Source organism: Amphiura filiformis, chromosome 6, assembly GCF_039555335.1.
Source record: "Amphiura filiformis chromosome 6, Afil_fr2py, whole genome shotgun sequence".
NCBI lineage: Eukaryota > Metazoa > Echinodermata > Ophiuroidea > Amphilepidida > Amphiuridae > Amphiura > Amphiura filiformis.
In genome coordinates, this window is record NC_092633.1 from 33,464,409 (window position 1) to 33,486,365 (window position 21,957).

General features: G+C 35.8%; 1 protein-coding gene and 1 long non-coding RNA gene across 4 annotated transcripts in view; both read right to left on the bottom strand.

The window, feature by feature from the left end:
- Nucleotides 1–12,056: 12,056 nt before the first annotated feature.
- Nucleotides 12,057–14,188, bottom strand: LOC140155310 (uncharacterized). The gene is made up of 2 exons (XR_011859370.1): nt 13,117–14,188; nt 12,057–12,187 (listed from the first exon to the last, which is right to left on the bottom strand). It is a non-coding gene; the product is annotated as an uncharacterized lncRNA (long non-coding RNA).
- A 1,787-nt stretch (nt 14,189–15,975) lies between these two features.
- Nucleotides 15,976–21,957, bottom strand: part of LOC140155317 (protein lin-7 homolog C-like) — a 29,659-nt gene continuing 23,677 nt past the window's right edge. For 2 of the 3 annotated variants that reach the window (XM_072178109.1, XM_072178108.1), the window contains one exon: nt 15,976–20,718. In XM_072178109.1, coding sequence (XP_072034210.1) covers nt 20,718 — 1 coding nt within the window. In that variant the 3' untranslated portion in view covers nt 15,976–20,717. The remainder of the gene's footprint in view (nt 20,719–21,957) is intronic. The other variant, XR_011859373.1, reaches the window with a different exon arrangement.

A 21,957-nucleotide genomic window follows, 5' to 3' on the forward strand; every position in this document is an offset into this window, starting at 1 on the left:
TGGTTTTCACTTTAACATCTCAAGTTCATTATTTCTATTACTGGCCTTATAGTGTAGGGCATATTATAACTAGGCGGAGAGTACCCCTCAGCAAAAATATTTGTAGGTGAGATATTAAATTCTCAGTATTAATGTTTGCCACCTTGGAATGACCAGACTGGTGGTACATCTTTTTGATTTTAACAAGTTCATCAAACACAAATTTTTACTCTTGAGAGTAGTTACAACAGACTAGCGCCCCCTTTTGGGGGTGATGTCGTGTAATGTTGACACAACATCAACATGTCTTGTGTGATATGAAGACACAAGTTAGGCATTCATTATTATTTAAGTTTATTGTTGACACTAACTTCAATTCAAGTGTGCTAGTCTGTTTGTAACATATGTTTGCTTTTAAAAAACATATAATTGTATTCACAGACTTGCTCCTATATTATCTAGAACTTATTAGTCAATATATTCCAACACTTAGTTTTCATTCCTTCACTCAGTTTTGCCTAACCAGGTTATCACCATCAACTCAGTATGATCACCATTCATTTCCCATTGCTGCTGCTTACCCACAGCAGCTGAAGGGAGTATCCCATTATGCTTTGCAGTACCGTAATAGAACTGAATGTGCCATAGAAAATGTACACAAAATCCCTCACTTCAACTTGAAATAATTCGTTTAAATCGGAGGTTAGACGTTTGTTTGCAAAAATATGACCCACAAAGTATTGTGAAACTATCCATATATAGCTCTCAATATCTAAGCGGCTCTTGTTTATATTTTGTATACATTTGCTATGGGGCATACAGAATATACTGCAATGCATGATGGGATACTCATTTCAGCTGCTGTGGAGCTTACCATTACATACATGTATAAAGAACTCTCAGATTGTTAATCATTTTAAAACATCACATAAGACACAATTATTTTCTATCGCCTGCTAATGTTCTGCTTTTGTCGCCTGCTAATGTTCTGCTTTTGTTGAATTCTTTGGTTCTTTTGTTGTTTGTAAAAGCACTATTATCATGGTTTGTTGTTGTGTTATTTACAACTGAGAATGTTTTATTCTTCGCATATAATTCCATACAAAAATGTAGATCTTTACTCACATTGTGCTATTCAACTTAAATCCATACTTCCCCTGTGGAAGATTTTGGAAATATCTTCCACAGGGGTAGTATGAATTTCAAATGGAATGAACCCATTAGCAGCTCCATATTTGAAAGACGCCCTTCCTCAGTGGAAGATTCCGGTTGAATATTTCTCAGAGGGTGTATGGAATTGAAATGGAGCTGCTAATGTGTTCATTCCATTTGAAATTCATACTCCCCCTGTGGAATGTATTTCCAAAATCTTCCACAGTGGTAGTGTGGATTTTAAATGGAATAGCCCATTTGTAGTAAATTACTCACACTATACTTAGTGGTTTGTTCAGACTTACAACCCATCACATCTGACTGCTACATGTACCTTTTATATGCAACAGGAACTGCCATAGATGGCATGATGAGTTGATCAAAGATCAAAGATGAGGGAGCCTACACGCTAAGCAAAAAGAAATTTTCATGGAATTGTGTGCCAAGAATAAAAATTGTTAGTGATTCTACACATGCCTGCACGAGTGGATCAGTTAATATTGGAAGAATTGATTTTAGTATTTTGGTTAAAATTATGTTTGATTGAATATTCAATATTGTAATGTAAAATAATCTTAACTTTGCTTATCTGTGGCAAATGCCTGATTTCCTTACATTTATTTATTCACAAGTTGTATGCATGTATAATATATTTTAATGCACAGCTAGTTTATTTAATTGATTGACGGGCATTATTAATTCATGTGGAGGTGTGTGTGGGGGTGCGTGTGTAGGGGTGCACTTGCAAAAATTTATGTCCGAGGACCTTAATTTGGAAGCATACCTTTCAGGGGACATATACCCACTGTCCGAGGACATAATAGTTTATTATGCGTCCATAATCAAACTTGCACATGGACTTTAACTATCATTCACACACATAGGCCTACTCTCACTCCAGTTATATTGGAGCAAATTAAGATAGTACCGTAAACATTTGCCTGATGGTGCTATGGGCTCCCTTGACATAACTGGAATTTTAGGCACAAAAACCAAAAATGCCCCATAAAAATCCCACCAGCAAATAAGAGCACATACCCTTAATTTGGTGCGCCATTGAGTGAACGTTTACGGTATGTTGAGCACAAGGAGTCATTCCGAGGACATTTCTAATTAACACATCTCCTTTTTAAGGATGTGTGTTTGGTGTGGGTGGGGGTGTGTGGGGGGAGTGTATATATATATGATTATTGATTTGAAACTATACATGGCTCCATGCTAGCAACATGAAACAAGTTTTTTAGTTAAATTTGCCTCATGAAGTAAGTCAACATTCAGTGTTACTGCACTTTCAGTCCAAATATAATGTAACATGAGCTGCAGATAGATGAATATTTTGTTGAGTTAGCATCGAAAATTCAATATAATTTATGCAAATCTGCATTTTAAGCTACAAATAAAGTTGAAATTTGATTCTGCCTGTGCACGTGTTAATATGATATAAAGGTGTCATTAAAGTACAGGAGCTAATAATATCCATAGTGCTACATGTACCATGTACCAATTTGGGCTCTTCCATTTAAAATCCACACTACCCCTGTGGAAGATTTTTGGAAATATCTTCCACAGGGGGGGGGGGGTATGAATTTCAAATGGAATGAGCACATCAGGCAGCTCCATTTGAATTTCATATAGCCTTTGGGAAAGATTCAACTTGAATCTTCCACAGAGGGAGGATGAATTTCAAATAGAACTGCTAATGCATTCATTCCATTTGAAATTCATACTCCCCCTGTGGAAGATATTTCCAAAATCCTCCACAGGGGTAGTGTGGATTTTAAATGGAATAGCCCCAATGTTGTCCCACTTGCTTCAACATTCAATGTGAGTGATATATTGAGTGGGGTTATTATGAACTTTCTAAACATAAAATATGCTTACGGGTATTGCTAGCCTTTAAAAAAAATCTTGTTCAATGTATCATTGACACATGTCATATATTCCGATGAAGTAGTACGCTTTCTAGCAAAGAAACAAAATGAGGTGGAATTGTAATGGGAATTTCTGCTATTTCTGAAATGGGTTCAGATTATATGTGGGTATATATACAACTGTACTTGGGATGATTACAATTTTATACATTTTCCTGCATTTTCCTATTGCTATTTGTACGTGGCTTGCCTGATAATTTCCGCAGATAGATTAACCAATCAAAAGGCAGTGGTATAGAAGCATGTTATTTCTATAACAGCTCTGCGGATAAATAATAACCATTTTATTTGAGGTAGTTGCTGACATTATTGTCAAACAAATTATATGGATCATTTTTACTGTTCCAACTGTACTTTTGGTACCCACTACAGGGATATTATATTGGAAGTTAACATCACCAAATATGTAAATCATCGCATTCACTAGGATCCACAACATGCTCATCTATCAGGGCACAGTTCTTTAATACCAATACATTGGTACATTCATTGAATGACCTTTGAAAAGTTGAGTACAAAAATTCATACTCGCAACTTAAGGTCAAATTTTTCACTATGATTATTTAATTGAGGTTATTGAAATATGCCACTGGAATGAGGCCAGTGTGATCCATAGTAATTGACTAGGCATTGTATGTAATAATGGTGATATTCCTTCCAATGATGTGTAAATGTTATACATTTGAATGTTGTACATCAAAATGAAATCTTAATGTTTAGGAGTGCACTGGGTATTCTTGGTGGATGTTATCTTTAATAGGCTACTGACAATCGATCTTGAGTTTCCAGTCACATAATTTTTGAAAACAAGTGATGTAACTTTTTCATAATTCACTATTCATTATTTTTCCGACTGTCATTATATGACCAAATACAAGTGTAAAACATGTTGTTATTTACCGCTCACTCACTCAGATGGATGTTTAGCCCAAGTGAGATTTAAAAGTATACTAAAAAGAGGTTGCAAAGTCGGTAGCAAAATGAATGTTTTGGTTTTGATTTTCCACTAAAAATGCATGCATATTCATCTTTTTTTTTGCAAATATAACCAGTTTTAATATTGTTATTTTTGGAAAATGACAATAATGAATTTAAGTGAGGGTCAGAAAATGAAGTGAGGGTGGGTGATGGGAAACTCAAAATCGACTTTCATTAGCCTTACATTTGCTTGTTAGAATTTGATGAAAATAGTAGTGATTGGTAAATATTGCAGCCACACCAAGTGTCCTTACCTAAAACATTCACCTATTCGGATCATTCTGTAATGGACTGGACTGAGAGAAAAGTTTCAATTTTTTCCCATTCTTTTCCCAAAAATTTACTATAGCAATAGAATTCACAAACAGTTAACTCCTGTGGATTTTACCCATATTACTTTTAAAGTTTTCTTCCTTAGGCTACCTCCACTCCACTGTGTTTAAACCAATGAGGCAGAATTAAAGAGTACCGACTCGACCATGTTTGCATGGCACTCATGGGGGCAAAATAGTCGTACCTCATAATTTTGCTATCCGCCCGGCAAACTTCGATTCAAAGGTGTGTTGTAATTTCATTCATTTATTCATTCATTCATTTATTTCCATATATATAAATATTTAACAACTACATCACAAATAAACAAACACAATATGGTGGAAAAGGCAGGAAGGCCAATAAGGCCTGAGAATACATGTTTTCTACTTTTAAAATGTTCTACAGGGTGTCCCAGAATGATTTGTACCGTGTTTGCAAAAATAACTAAAAATAGAAGACGGGCAGTGTATCTATTTTTGATACCAGCATTATAATGTTGGATATGTCTCCTACTTATTCTGTTAATTTCAGCACGCTACCTTTATTTGTTTTGGCGTGGCATGCAATAATGTAAAATCGATGAAAAACGACTCGGATACCTTTGAAAAATGGCACGATACGATTAAATGAAGAACGTGGGATGTTTGGCACAGCATTTCGACGACAACTACTGTTGGGGTTGCGCCTTAAAGCCCGCCTTAAAGCTTGCCGGACAGCTGCAATGTTCGCTCAAGTTCTTGCAGTCTTACGAGCACCTGAAGCTTCACTCTGCCGATTCCTGACAGTTCCGTGCTCGTCAAACTTCTTTACGTTATACACTATCGTCTAATGAATCTTCTTTGCGTCTCAACATAGCTGCCGGTTTGCCAGTAAGTTTTGAAAGAAATCCACGCTGCTGTACAGTAAATTGAGGAGCCGACTTTTCTGTACCACAACCAGTTCGATCTCTGCAAGCATTTCAAATGACATGGACCTCACACCACAATAACTATATTTAAAACTACCGCCAAAGAGAGAATGGGATTAGGCCACAAATCCTTAATTCCATATAATGATTGCTTCAGTAACGTCATAAATAATAGATAGATATCGGCTATTTAGTGGAAATATGAACAGGGCACAACTAAAATACCTGCATAACTTTTTCCAAATAACTTTGTGCTGAACGGTTAGTAATGTTACGGATTTTCAAAATAGGTTGCGTTGTCAAAACTTAGAATTCACCATTTTTACGCAATCTTCTATAACTTCTAATAGAAACGTCCAATTTTTAAAAACTAAAAAATCTGAGAAAGCTAACTATATGTAGAACTTAAAATGCAAAACAATATGACCATTCAACATGCCCTTCATACCTAAAAAATTCCATCTTTCCCGGTACAGATCATTCTGGGACACCCTGTATTTTGCAAATGAAAGTCGGGTATGACTTCTACAATGACTATTAAAAATTGTTCTTATTGCCCATTTTTGGAGTTTGGTCAGTTTATATAAGTATATTTGATATGTAAGTAAGTAAGTAAGTAACACAGCATTTATAATGCGCCTAATGCCAGAGGATACAAAGCACAGAAAACAAAACAAAACAAACAAAAGCAACATCATGAGAAAAGGTATGTTTTCAGAAGGGATTTGAACCCAGTGACAGTTTGGGCACTGCGGATATTTAGGGGGATTGAGTTCCATTTGTAAGGAGCAACCACTGAAAAGGCCCTGTCCCCGACACCCTTGTTCGTCCTTGGTACACGAAGATTGTAGCCGTGGTCCGAACGTGTGGTGACTGAGCCCTCATGAGGATGTTTAACAGTTAGGCACTCATCGATATACCGGGGACACAGCCCATTCAGTGACTTGTATATATAAAGCAGAGTTTTGAAAGTAATGTGATCCTTTATACGAAGCCAATGGAGTTCTTTCAACAGGGGACTGATGGAAGTGCGTCTCGGCGACAAGAAGACTAAGCGGGCACATTTATTCTGGAGCCGTTGTAATCGATCAATATCCTTTTGCGCAATATTGTTGAACAAAACATTACAGTAGTCCAGGCGGGATAAAATCATGGCTCTGACAATATTGGCACAGGTGTCTTGATCAATATACTTCCGGATTCTGTACAGAATGTATGCCCCCAGATTAGAATTAAATAATTGAGGTACAGCAAAATAAAAGTACAATAAAGAGTATGCAATATACTGCATGTAATGCGTTGTTTCAAACCAATTCTGATCCCTTTAGACAATTTTTGAGAGATCCAAGGGTTGTAAAAGACCTTTAATTCAAGTCATCTCTAAGGGACTAACAATAGTTGAACCAAACTGGATGTCAAGTTCCTGGAATCACCGCTAGGTGGCAGCACACGACGAAAGCTTTGATGGAACACCTGAATTACTTTCGTATACTCAGACCAGGTAATGATCTGAGATGCCCCAGATATCTATGATGTAGCCACAATTTTGACATTGTAGCATATGAAATGCCTTAGAATGGTTTCAAAAGGGTTGGAAACGCTGATAAATATACGAAACAGCATAGATCTGGGCCAAAAAAGTGCATTTAATCGACAGATCTAATAGACCCGTGATGTCTGTGTGACATCACGGGTCAATACATGTACAGGTAGCCGGGTATAGCCCCCTTCATCTGGCCAAACGCCACCAACGGCATCTATCTCTAGTTCCGAAAAAATCTAGATTAATTAGTGAAGATGAATAGCAACTGTTAAAATGTTTTTGAAATCTAACATACATCTATCAAGTACAAATAGTTATTAGTTACCGTATCCCCTGTTAAATATCTACGGTCTGGTGCCATATACATGAAGCCTGAATGCAATACAGCACTAGACCGCAGATAGTGTCCTGTATTTCATGAGAACATACATGGTGTTCAGTGTTTACTCTCTCTGGAAATTGGGTACGCCAAATGAAGCATTTTCTTCCCAAATTGGCCCAAATGTTGGCTCCGTAATTCCTCAAATTGACTAATTCTAATGCAGCATTGCAAATTTGATTCTAATTGTATAATTGTTGGTAAACTGTGTTTAAAACTTTTAGTTTAAAATGTACCATTGTCCCAGTGATTTCACTCGCATGGTGTATGCATGATTGTTTCAACTAGGGGGTATGACAAAATGAAATGGGCTATTCCATTTAAAATCCACACTGCCCCTGTGGAAGATTGTGGTAATATATTTCCACAGGGGGAGTATGAATTTCAAATGGAATTAGCACATTAACCAACTCTCTTTGAAACTCACCCTCCCTCTGTGGACGATTCAGGTTGAATCTTTCTCAGAGGGTGTGTGAAATTTAAGTGAAGCTGACCAATGTGTTCATTCCATTTCAAATTCTTACTCCCCCTGTGGAAGATATTTCCTAAATCATCCACAGGGGGAGTGTGGATTCTAAATGGAAAAGCCAAATAGGAGCAAAATAGTTCATGAAAAAAAAATTGGATTTGTGCTCTGTAGCAGACGACACAAGTTGTAGCATCATGAAAGTGATCTGGGCCCGTTTCACAAAACCTTACGATCAATCTTACAATGATCTACCACACATAATCCCCTATTAAATGCTTAATGTACTATTTCCTTTAAATTTGTCATTATATACTCAAAATGCTGAAATAAAACTAGTAATAATGATAAGGGAATGGTTTCTGTCCATTTTGAGCTGAAATAACGAGGTAACGTGAAAGAAACACTGCTTGTTATTTTGGCCGTTTAACACGCAGTTCTATGGGCGGACATAAAGTCATAATTTCTTGAATTATGACTTTATGTCTAACTTTGCTCCTGTGTACCTACAAACACAACAAATTTGACTGATTCCATTTAGGTGCAAGTTGTGACATGTGTAAACATTACAAATATGCAAAAAAAAAAATCAGGTTTGAAAAAAATTAACCAAATTCATATTATAAGATCGTACATTATGACTTTAAATCAATCATAAGATTAATGTAAGTCTTTGTGAAATGAGCCCCAGATACCACATCAACAACAAAATCGTATTTTGTCATGTTGATGTTGAAAACATGTGCTACATTGTATAGTGAGCTGAAGAGTATTTGTATGAACAAAGTTGATAGCCACATATCTTGTTGTTTTAATGAATTAACACCCCATGGGGTGTATTGATTGATTGTTTTTCCTGTTTATTATTGTTTTTAAAGTTTCAGCATATGGGACATAATCTGATCCACTCAGACCTAAGTCAGAATTTTTGAAATCTAGTTATTAGGCCAAGTAAAATATAAAAAAAAAAACATGTATATTGTCCCCGCCTTCACTGATTTTTGAAGATTTTCAAACTTTTGCAATTGCAATTTTACACAGAAATGAATAGTAAATTTGTAACAAATTAACAAATAATAAGGGCCTCTCTCACCAAATTCTGAGAAAGTCTGGACAATATTCATGTTATTTATTTTATTTGGCCTTACAGTTTCTAACTTTTGTTTACCGATGTTGAAATTCTGACATCCCTGGCATACTTGGTCGCAAAGTTATGAAATTTTGTTAACTTTCTTTTTTTTAAATCATATTTTTGCTCTGTTCTTTTTTCATTACTGTTGACTTTGGTCCGATTGGATCAGATCTTGTCTCGTTAAGGGTGCACACCAGTAAATAGTCCCCATTGACTTTACTTGACCTGAGAACAACTCAGCTCTTCAAGACTTACTCTTTCTGCAAGTTGAAAGTCATATAAAGACAGCCAGTGCAGAGAAAACATACAAAGTTCAATGACTTCAATAGATCACCCTATACACCATACAGCTTATGTCAGCTTGAAAATAGCAGTGTTTTTGAAATGTAACACATTCTAAAAGCTTAGCCAAATCTTAATAAAAAGTCAGATCTTGCTCATTTTTCATAGACAATATAGTACCCAGGCCTAAATGATTAAATATGAATCAGAGTCTAATAGTTGGGTTTTAAGCCTTTTTTGATTGTATTACTTATATAAACTGTTATCACTTTTCGAAAAAAGGAAAAAAAACACTGATTTTTCCTCCAAAAGATATAGGAGATTCCTATTTACTGGTGTGCACTCATAATGATTCTAAACGTTTACAACTGTACATAACAAAATTGATATATACATGTATAAAAACAGATGCAAATGATAAAGACTATTTAATGTATTTCACATTGGAATGCTAGAAGATCACATGAAGTAAATTGCTTATAGCAGCATATAACCACTGTATATATAATACCTTAGTAAAACTTGCACATTTTGTTATCATTGTTATATTAATACTAGCACAAAATCTTCATTATTCTATGTAAGACTTGAATGTGAATAAAATTTGATTGGAATATCTTGTTGTTTGTTGTGATTACTGCAAGAGGGAGCTAGTGTAGTGATTCTCTCCTTGCTTTGCACCACTGTGGTCCCGGGTTCATGCCCCTGCTTTCTAAGACTAATACTCAATTGGTTTTCAGTCCATCTTGCACATAACATGCTCAATCCAAGGCTATTGACAGACTTGTTGATACTACGCTTTATTCCGTACAGTATGCATTATAGATGGCCATACTACCGGATGTATGCATTGTAATGTACAAAAAGTAGTATGTATGGTATAGTGTATGTTGCTATCTACCCCTGATAACATGGTATGCACAGTATGCACTGTGTATTGGTATCTACACCATAAAGCACAGTATGGTATAGTGTGTGTTGCTATCTATCCCTGATAAAACAGTATACACTGTACAGTGTGTATTGGTATCTATACCTTATAGCACATTATGTATGGTATTGTGTGTGTTGCTATCTATCCCTGATAATACAGTATACACTGTACACACTGTGCAGTGTGTACTGGTATCTACACCTGATAGCACAGTATGTATGGTATAGTGTGTGTTGGTATCTACACCTGATAACACAGTATGCACTGTACACTGTGTATTGGTATCTACACCTTAAAGCACAGTATGGTATAGTGTGTGTTGCTATCTATCCCTGATAAAACAGTATAGGCCTACACTGTACAGTGTGTATTGGTATCTATACCTTATAGCACATTATGTATGGTATTGTGTGTGTTGCTATCTATCCCTGATAATACACTATACACTGTACACACTGTGCAGTGTGTACTGGTATCTACACCTGATAGCACAGTATGTATGGTATGGTATAGTGTGTGTTGGTATCTACACCTGATAACACAGTATGCACTGTACACTGTGTATTGGTATCTACACCTTAAAGCACAGTATGGTATAGTGTGTGTTGCTATCTATCCCTGATAAAACAGTATACACTGTACAGTGTGTATTAGTATCTATACCTTATAGCACATTATGGATGGTATTGTGTGTGTTGCTATCTATCCCTGATAATACAGTATACACTGTACAGTGTGTACTGGTATCTACACCTGATAGCACAGTATGTATGGTATAGTGTGTGTTGGTATCTACACCTGATAACACAATATGCACTGTACACTGTGTATTGGTATCTACACCTTAAAGCACAGTATGGTATAGTGTGTGTTGCTATCTATCCCTGATAAAACAGTATACACTGTACAGTGTGTATTAGTATCTATACCTTATAGCACATTATGTATGGTATTGTGTGTGTTGCTATCTATCCCTGATAATACAGTATACACTGTACACACTGTACAGTGTGTAGTGGTATCTACACCTGATAGCACAGCATGTATGCTATAGGCCTAGTGTGTGTTGGTATCTACACCTGATAACACAATATGCACTGTACACTGTGTATTGGTATCTACACCTTAAAGCACAGTATGGTATAGTGTGTGTTGCTATCTATCCCTGATAAAACAGTATACACTGTACAGTGTGTATTGGTATCTATACCTTATAGCACATTATGTATGGTATTGTGTGTGTTGCTATCTATCCCTGATAATACAGTATACACTGTACAGTTATACACTGTACACACTGTACAGTGTGTACTGGTATCTACACCTGATAACACAGTATGTTTGGTTTAGTGTGTGTTGCTATCTACCCCTGATAACATGGTATGCACTGTTACCCCTGATAACATGGTATGCACTGTACACACTGTACAGTGTGTATTGGTATCTACACCTGATAGCACATTATGTATGGTATAGTGTGTGTTGCTATCTATCCCTGATAATACAGTATACACTGTACAATGTGTACTGGTATCTACACCTGATAGCACAGTGCATATGATAGGCCCTATAGTGTGTATTGCTATCTACCCCTGATAACACAGTATACACTGTACAGTGGGTATTGGTATCTACACCTGATAGCACAGAATGTATGGTAAAGTGTGTGTTGCTATCTACCCCTGATAACACAGTTTACACTGTACAGTGTGTACTAGTATCTACACCTGATAGCACAGGATGTATGGTATTGATAACACAGTATACACTGTTCAGTGTGTATTGGTATTTGTGCAAAAAAATTCATAAAATACATCCCTTTGGATATTTATGTTATAGCAGATTCCCCCATATCCTGGGACGTTTTTCAAACAAATTCATGCTACCGGGCGATCACGCATATCACGCTGTGCATGACTGGCAGATGATTGACCTGCAGCCGGGATTTGTTGGGAAAACGTCCCACGATGGGTTGAATCTGCTATATAGTAAACACTGAATTTTGCTTAACAGGGCAATTAAGCAGTACTCAAATAATGATCAGTCACTATACTTCAATTTATCAATCACAAGATATGAAATTTTATTTTGTGTAACTTTGTTTTCCATGCTTTCTGTTTACAGTATTATTATGACACTTGCATACCATGGTTTGTTGGTTACCTAATGTTACTGCACACTGGGGTCTACTTAATAGTCCAGTCAAAGTGGGTTTTGACTCACCACTAATTGCAACAGAATTTTTTTCACTGTTATAAATGTCAGAGATGTCCCTGAACAGCATACAAAAAGTATACTAAAATATACTTGGTGGAAAGGTAGTTTTTAGGCGGGAAAAGGTCATACAGGGTCAAATTTCAAAATCGCTCCAATCATTTAAAAAAACTATACCAAATTATTCCTCTAGTCACAAGGATTCAGAAAAAATATAGTTTGCCATATCTGTGATGTACGGTTCTTGAGTTATAACCGAAAAGGTCAAAGGTCAAATGTTGGGTTCAACAGAGGTCAAAAAACTAAAAATTGTCTGATTTTAACCAAAATGGTCTCAAATTGTTCGGCTTGCAAACATAATTCATGTAAAGAATATTTGCACTATTTAGGTTGTTTATAACATGCGTAACATCAAAAACTAGGTCGGGGTCAATAGAGTTCAATGGTCAATGACCTCTTTTACCCTGCTACCTAGGTAATGAAACATCCAAGCTTTGGCAAACTATTCTTATTTTGGAGTGTTTTTAAAGGACGAACACATTGAGACCATTTTTAAAGAGATCGGAGCATTTTTTCGAAATTGACCTATGTGGAACCCAAAATTTGACCTTCGACCTTTTTGCTTATAACTTGAGAATGGTACATCACAGATATGACAAACTATACTTTTTCTGAATCCTTAAGACTAGAGGAATGCTTTGGTATAGTTTTAAAAAGATTAAAGCAATTTTGAAATTTGACCCTGTATGACCTTTTTCCGCCAAAAACTACCTTTCAGCCAAGTATATTTTAGTATATTTTTGGTATGATGTTCAGGGGACATCTCTAAAATGTATAAAAGTGAAAACAATTCTGTTGCAATTAGTGGTGAGTGACACCACTAATTTGTTTAGATTGACTGGACTATAATTATTTTTCAAATATATACTCAATTTCCCAAAATGGTTACATCAAAGAGCCTGGACTCTATTTCCATGTCACTCATGGAGGACAAAATAGTGCTCCCGGCATGCTCCGATTGGGCTGTTCCATTTATAATTCACACTACCCGTGTGGAAGATTTTGGAAACATGGGAGTATAAATTTGAGATGGAATGAACACATTAGGCAGCTCCATTTGAATTTCCTCTGAGAACGATTCTACCTGAATCTTCCACAGAGGGAGAGGGAGTTTCAAATAGAGCTGCTCATGTGTTCATTCCATTTGAAATTCATACTCCTGTGGAAGATATTTTCATAATCTTCCTCAGGTGGAGTATGAATTTCAAATGGAATAGCCCATTGTGTGCTTGCATGAAGTGTCCTTAAAACGGGACAAAAATTGACAAATGGGGACAAAAATTTGGCTTTGCCCCGTCACACCAAAATCCTGGCTATGCTACTGATCACAGTGTACAACCACATTCCAATTCAAATCAGAATTTGGGCAACTTGATAATATATTTCAAACGATCCACTTCTGTATCATTTAGGAAATCTATAAACTTATAATCTAACAAATGTTCAAATGCAAGTTTGAAAGAAGTTTAGCATTTTTACCATGAACCCAGGTACATATTTTGTAGCACCACAATAAAAGTACAAGTCATAATTAATGACAAAATTGGACAGATTTCTTGAAAGAAACCAGTTGCTACATTAATAAAGAAACTTTTAGGGATATTAGAAAGCTTATATTAAGATGTGCTACTAATGTACAAACTAAATTCGCCACTGGGCAGGAAAACCCTCATGTACTTTTGGCCCTTGAACATGGATAACCCTTGTAGGTGAAGACTTTATATAGAAGAGATTACTTGATCCATGTTCAGGGGCCAAAAGTACATGCAGGAAACACCTGATATTTACTTTTGGCCCTTGAAAATGGATAAAGCCTGGTAGGTGTAGACTTTATATTGAATGGTTTGCGTTATCCATGTTCAAGGGCAGAAAGTACATGAGGTTTTTCCCACCCAGTGACGTAATGTTGTCTATGTTGTCTAGATTATATTACTAAAAGTGAAGTAGAGAAAGAAAAACAATAGGATATAATAATAATAATAATTATGTTAGTTATATATATCTTGCCCTACCTACCATAGTGAAAAACTACTGATGAACCTTGCACATAGGTTTAAAGAATTTATTTTGCTGTACTCCTGAACACTAAATACTGACATACACACATGATTAATAATGTGCAATTATCACTGTACAATTCTGTGACACGCAAAGATCAACTATAAACACAATTTGGTCCAATATTCAATTATTGATTAGAGCTTTGCTGAATTTCCATAGTTTTCCCTCCAATCAGGAGTGTGATTGCAATTTCCAAAGAATTCATGAAAAGCTGACTGAAAAACAACACTTTCATATTCTTTTGTACAGGAAGGTAAAAATCCGGAGAAATCACAACCCTGCTCTAACTTATATAAACAGAACACTACGCTCTATAGTGTACAATAATAATGTACAATATGTGGATCCTGGGTTTCACTACCACGAGTCGATTTGACTGAAACTCATTCCTACAATGCCATATGCAGGTTCTAAATGTGTGTCCATTGACACCCCGCACACACTATCAGCTGAGCGTAGAGTACGCCTTCCTATGCGACGTATGCTGCAGGTTGTTCTAGGATACGCAATGACAGGTTAATTTTGGTCAAACTGACTTCTGATCTAGTAACCTAGGGTCCACGTATTGAGGTTTACTACCGGGGCAGTGTAGCTCTGAGAGCCAACATTATTTTGGTCAAGCATACAAGTAAATTGAGGTAAGTTAACATGAAATGTATGTAGGGTATTGGAACAGAAATCTACTACGGGATGGGCTGACACACTAAACTGTGTCCTGCCACTTGGCATCCTCCATCACTACAACTATTTCATAAAATGACAAGAAAGAATGAAATTTATATAGAACAAAAAAATTATGACACAATTATCATCAATCCCTAAATATACAGAAAAGCAACATTGAAATTGACAGTTTGTTAATTGCTACAGTATCAGGATTTATATTGTTGCCTTAGGTTTTTGTTTCCCCATTGTTGTGGTAAACACTCACCAGCAACTCCTTTACCCATTATCACTTGCTGAAAACATCAAGAATGGATTTTTTTGTTTTGTTTTTCTTTCAGTTCATATTATCTCACCTATTCCTGACAAATTTAAATTTAATAGGCAGTATATTTTTCTTATCACAAAAAATGAAAAGGATCAGCCACTCTTACAAGTTCTATAGAGGCCGTCAGCCTTTCGCCATCTTGTGGGTACAAATGATACAGCGTGCTCATGCGCCGCACACTACTGCGCAGCTTGCCACACAGCTGTTATCGCATGGAGATCGAGCGACCATCATAGCGTGTACACACAAGATGGCGGCATATGACGTCATGCTGACAGCCTCTATTGCGTAGCGTTGTGGTCCTCTCCACGACTTAAAATAATGTAATATACCTTGTAATTTAAATCAAGATCATACACACACTGCTTATTACAAGCTGCCATTACAATCATCAAAAATAACCCCAAAATTTCTACGAAAGATTACTACACATTTGTTAATTGCATATTATATACAAGCACATTTCTAGTTATATCACAATTGGACATAGACATTAAAATATAATTTCTGTTTATTACAATTTTGTTCTGAAATGTAGTCAGGGCTGGATTTATCTTTTGCTGAGCCCCTAGACACAGCAACATGATTATCTGCCTTGGCTCTTGGGATCAAAATGTTACACCCGGTAATCAAGTAACCAAAGTTTTTATCCAAGAATTTTTGCTTCAAGTTGCTTGAGTATCCTAAAATGACTTTACAGGGACAACATGCAACAATTATCATCTTAATGACAAAATGGAGCAAAAGTATGATAACTCTGCCCAACAGGGCCAGAGGGCCCAACTTATTTCAACTTTTTTTTTTTTTCAATTTGTTTGTGCCCAGGTCCACTGTGGTAAATCCGACCCTGAATGTAGTTTGAATTTTAAATTAAAATCAATTGATTTTACTAATAACATAAAATAATATATTGGTATCTTGTTTTTCAAAATATTGAATTCTACTTGAAGCCCTGTGTATGAAGACAATTCTCAGTTGCATGAAGCACTCTGAAGTTGACTATAAAATACACACTTGCTAAATTGGGAACACACATTTAATTTAGAATCATTCTGATTATTCAAGACAAGAATTTGTATAAATTTTATACAGATTTAGGACTAGACTTAATATATTAACTTTTATGTAAACTAATGGAGAGAGATGCAAATGGGTTTCAGATTTGAAACGCACCCTCCCTCTGTGGAAGATTCAGGTTAAATCTTTCTCAGAGGGTATATGAAAATCAAATAGAACTGCCTAATGTGTTCATTCCATTTGAAATTCATACTCCCCCTGTGGAAGACATTTCCAAAATCTTCTATGGGGAGTGTGGATTTCAAATGCAATAATCCTAATACTTTAATTCTTTTGATATCTCCCAGTACAGAGAAGAGGTCACAGCAAAGATTTGGTATAGATCCAATACATTGTTTTGTACATAAAATTCAGATTCGGAGTTTCAGTTGTCTCCAATTATTCATTAACCCATTGTATGGAAATGTACACATTTTGTTTTGATTTAAAAAAATTGTCTCCAAAACTATGTAAAACACAATGACTACTAATTGAATACCTGGGTGGAAGAAGGCCCCAACTCCAGCTCATATTAAGACCTGTACCGTTGTCATGGAAACATCATATATAATTTCGAATGTATGTAATATTGTATGTTCATGTATTAAAGGTCCCCTGAAGATGAAAACATTCTGCCTATAAAACTTTTCCAAATATTAAGTTTTTTCTTAATATCTCAAAAACAGTTTTGATGGAGTTGGGCCCTTCTTCCACTCAGGTATTCAATTCCTTATTTTCATAACAAGCATTTTAACATTTAAGTATTGAGAGTTTTATATAGAAAAATCCTACTACTAATTACTTGTAACACATTACTCACTTTATATCATTGTATTAAAACACACTGAACTATAAAGTGCAAATATTTGTACATTCTTATTTATAGTAAACAACAGTTGCATGTGTTTTGCATGAATGAACTTCTTCTAAACAGGATATTTTTACTTGTGGTTTCCATGACGACCACGGCCATATTAAATCTAATTGGACTTAATCAACTGGAACTATCAAAAAGTCGCATTTATGTTTAACCCATTGTACACTGTTTACTGTGTCACGTCATTGTACAAACATTACAATGCAAGTGTTTGTGTTTTGAACAGACTATAATATCTATAGTCCGTATACCTTCCTTGAGTTAGTAAATTAAAATCAAATTATGAGATTTTCTCAAAAACAGTTACATTTTGCAGGAATCTGTTATGCTAGTTGGATTCCTTGTACCATTTCCTTTCTGAAAATGTATATTTGTATGTACTTCTCATCATTATATTTAGAGATACAATAAAAAACAATGTCTAAATTACTGACTCAAGAAAGATATACAGACTATATGGTTGATGTTTTACATTTCCAATGTGACAAATGCGGCAGGAATTTTGTTAATGTCTTTTCACTGCAGCTTAAATGTCACTAGGATCCACAACATGCTCATCTATCAGGGCACAATTCTTTAACCCCGATACATTTGTATATTCATTGAATGACCTTTGAAAATTTGGGTACAAAAACTCATACTCTGCAACTTGAGGTCAAAGTTTGCACTATTATCGTTTCATTGAGGCTATTGATCTATGCCATTGAGATGAGGCAATTGTGGTCCTTAGTGTGTGCACTGTGCACCAGCCACAAAACATTGAAAAAGACAAAGCCCCAATCAAAGCTGATAATTTGAGCAGGGAAAATCGCATTGGGGAACCAAAATTGGCAGCAGAACTGAAAACTACAGCAGAGAATAGAAATTGCAGCATTTGTCACAGTGAAAGACGTTCAACTGTATTGGTTATCAAAAGATGATTTCCTCCTTTTAGAAGCCTATTAGTTATTGCTTAGAAGTTATTCACTTACAGAACGTCAGTGAAAAATGATATCTGCTTCTCTTGTACTTCATCCCTTCTCTAAATTACGCTAACTAGGATATTTATAGCACTGAATTTTAGAATGACTTTTATGCAAAGAAACAAGTAAAATGTTCATGAAAATTCTAGATGAAAATTACTAGAAATGTTTTTTTTTTCTTTCTGCAGGCTCTTATTACCAATATCTAGACTTCACTGATATATAGGCTAAACTACTTGGTGGTGCCTTGCATGTGTAAGAGTTTGATAAATGAATATGTGATAAATATTTAGCAAATTTTAAAGCCAGAGCAACAAAGACAATTAACATTTATATAAGGATTTGAAAAATGACATGTATATAAAGTATCCTTAATTATGATTGATAGTCAGCATAATCAGAGTCAGCTTTATATTATTTCATTGTCTCATGTACAATGTACAGTCCCAAATGCATGTGAAAACTGATCAGTGACACACATAACAGCACTATACCTCATCACCTGCATTTGTTTAGATCTATTCATATGATTAGCTCAAATTATAGCAGATTCAACCCATCGTGGGACATTTTTCCAACAAATCCAGGCTGCCGGTCAAGCATAGAGTGATATGCCTGATTGCCCAGTAGCATGAGTTCCCACGGTGAGTTGAATCTGCTATAGTATCAATTAGCTCAGGGGCCAAATAATACAAACACAACTCTTTGAAGAACATAAGGACTGCTCAGTGCCAGAAGTGGGTAAGTGCAATAGCTGCCATGTGTAGCTGATGTAAATGACCAAATGTTCACAGGGCAGCTATTGCACTTACCCACTTCTGATACTGAGCAGTCAATAATTGAAAATCCCTGTATTATCTTTATATTATACCATCCTCCACAATGTCACTTAGCTTCTTACAATGGAAGAATGTAAAATACTTTGAAAAGCTGGTGTATTAATGCCTATTGTTAAATCAATTGTTGATCCACATCAAGCCTCTCAGCCAGAGGCCCATTAGAGGTAGCAATGTATTAATTGGTTGGCTAGTGAGTAGAGATTTGAGATGCCTTCAGCATGTGCTTGATAGAAGATTGTTATTCTATATCTGCCTGTTATTGTGGGTGTTCATATTTGACTTTTTGTCATAATTATACTGTGCTATAGGTAAAATAATTTGTGGCCAAGCTCGAACGTACCTGTTGCGTCCATGTAGTGTACTAAGCATGTACTATGTGCATGCGTGTTTATTGCGGAGCCACTTAGCAGAGTGTTCCAGCTTGGCCAAGAATGACCTAATTTACCTGTAATACTTTTTACACGCACCAATCACTCAGTATATTTGCATTGGACAAATATGAATACAATAAAGAAGACTTTTTATTGGAATGGACATGACCGAATGAAACGAAGGGGGTCCTACTTATGGGTTCATGAGAAGCCAGAGAACCTGCAGAGAAAACCCTATCAGGACAAGTTACAATACACGTTGACAAAAATGCTCACTTCTAGTACCACCATAATACTGATGATGTCTTAATATAATGAGACTGAACAGGCACACATAGGTTATATTTGCATACACAGCCAGAATCATTTCGATTAGTAACTTATAGTGTACCCCTGTGCACATCTGAAGTACCTGTTGTGTATCTCTCAAGTTAACAAGATGGTATACCTATGCAGTTACATGCTAGGTACAACAGAATGTGGCTCCCAGCTTATGGATTACAACAGAGGTGCTGAAGTGTAAGTATTGTACAGATGTCTATTCTGAATCATCGATTCATCATAAGTACATATGGATACATGAGAGAATCTCAGTTCTTGTGCCTCATAAAACAAGGATTCTGACTGCGTCAATGATATGAAATACTTAAACCCAAATTGGAAGTTATACACAAAATGGTGATGAGATCAAGCAAAAGAAGTCTTTTGTCAAGTACATTCAACTTCCACAATATACCAACTGCTTGGTGCCAGAAGTGGGTAAGTGCAACAGCTGCCATGTGTAGATGAGTAAAATATACCATGTGTAAATTGCCAAATGTTCACAGGGCAGCTATTGTACTTACCCACTTCTGGCACTGAGTAGTCTATATTACAGCTTACTATAATACATGCTGCAATATAGTGAAAACCTGTACAAACCACTATCTATTATATCTCTTCAGTGCTTTTTGCCAAGTGCAGGCAGTGACAGACAGGCAAATTTAATTGCGTGCATTTAATGACATCTCATGGATGCATGTGAAAAACTGCACTGACTGCACTACTGACTGCACTAAGCATCCAGCACCTGACACCATTTTGTTTGATCCCATACTATTAGGACCACACTGCAACCGTGTGAAATCCAAGGCCAATATTGCACTAACAATCTTCCTGCTCCTATACGATGATTTGCATCAAATTTGTTAGAGTTGAATGTGTGCTCAGCTGTCAAAGGTCATGCAACCAGTCTTTGAAAAAAAAGTGTGTTCCCTTTTGTTTGCTCCAATATTGTACATGGTCAAAATCTGAAAAAGAAAAAAAATGTGGAATTGATAATTTAGATGTATGTTCATCATTATGTAAAACAATGGTGTGCAAATAATGTAAGAACATGGCAATGTATGAAAGATAAAATGATAATAACATCTAGTTAGGTAAACAAATTATGGGATAGGGTTTTATGATGGGAGTTCATAATATTAGTAAGTTTTTAGCGGTTAGAGCCATCAGTAGGCAAGGAGCGGCCTACATGTCTCATTCTTAGGTACTTTGTCTTGAAGAAGTCAGAGCTACTCCTGACGAAAGCTTGACAGTTCTAAACATGTCGACAGTGAACCCACTAAAAACTTACTAATTCAGGTAAACATCTAAACTCGTCGGTCGCAACACATAGTGGCGTAGAGCGAGTTTCCAAATTTTCCGTTTCACATAGTGGCGTATAGGTTTAGAGCTAGCTATTATCCAATAATAGTTCTTCCTTGTTAACTAGTAAAGATACAGCTTAATAGTTTGAACCTTAAACTTCAATTTTAAATGGAATCGGGCCACTGAGAGATAACAGTGGATGAGTATTGACTCCTTTACTAGTAGCATATCCTTCAAAAATGTTTTGCTCGGAGCAGTATTTTGTCCTTCACGTACGCCACTATGTGTTGCGGCCGACGAACTAACAATATAATGGAAGAACGTAAAAGAAGAATATGCTGATGCACAGCAAATTATGTAAATAAATGTCACAATGGATTACTTTAGCTTACTTTCAAACACATGGAAGTATATGCATGCTTTTATGAGTAATAGAATGTCTTGACCAAACATGCAGCCTTGTATACTGACTGACAAAACTTTTGTAACCGGGATGCACTCAATATTGCTTGCATAGTAATGATATCTGAGCTAAGTAAATACTATATACACTTCCTCATAATAATATTTCTCACTTTTTTGCTCATATTGCATAAAGTTTATTCTTCTACAGGGTAAAGAAACATCAATATTGACAGTAATTCATTGCTAATATGCCATAATTTGTGTTTGCAATGCAAAAGTAATCCATGTTCCATATAAATTCTATAACTATAAACAAACTATACATCAACTTTGACAAAAGTAGTGTAACATAGAATACCTAGAAATAAAATATCTGGAATCTATAAAAAGAAATTCAAACAAATGTTTGTGTTGAATGTACAAATTGAAACTAAACATAAGTATACTGTTACTGGTAGATATTGTTTTAGTAAAGTAACCGAGGAAAGAATTCT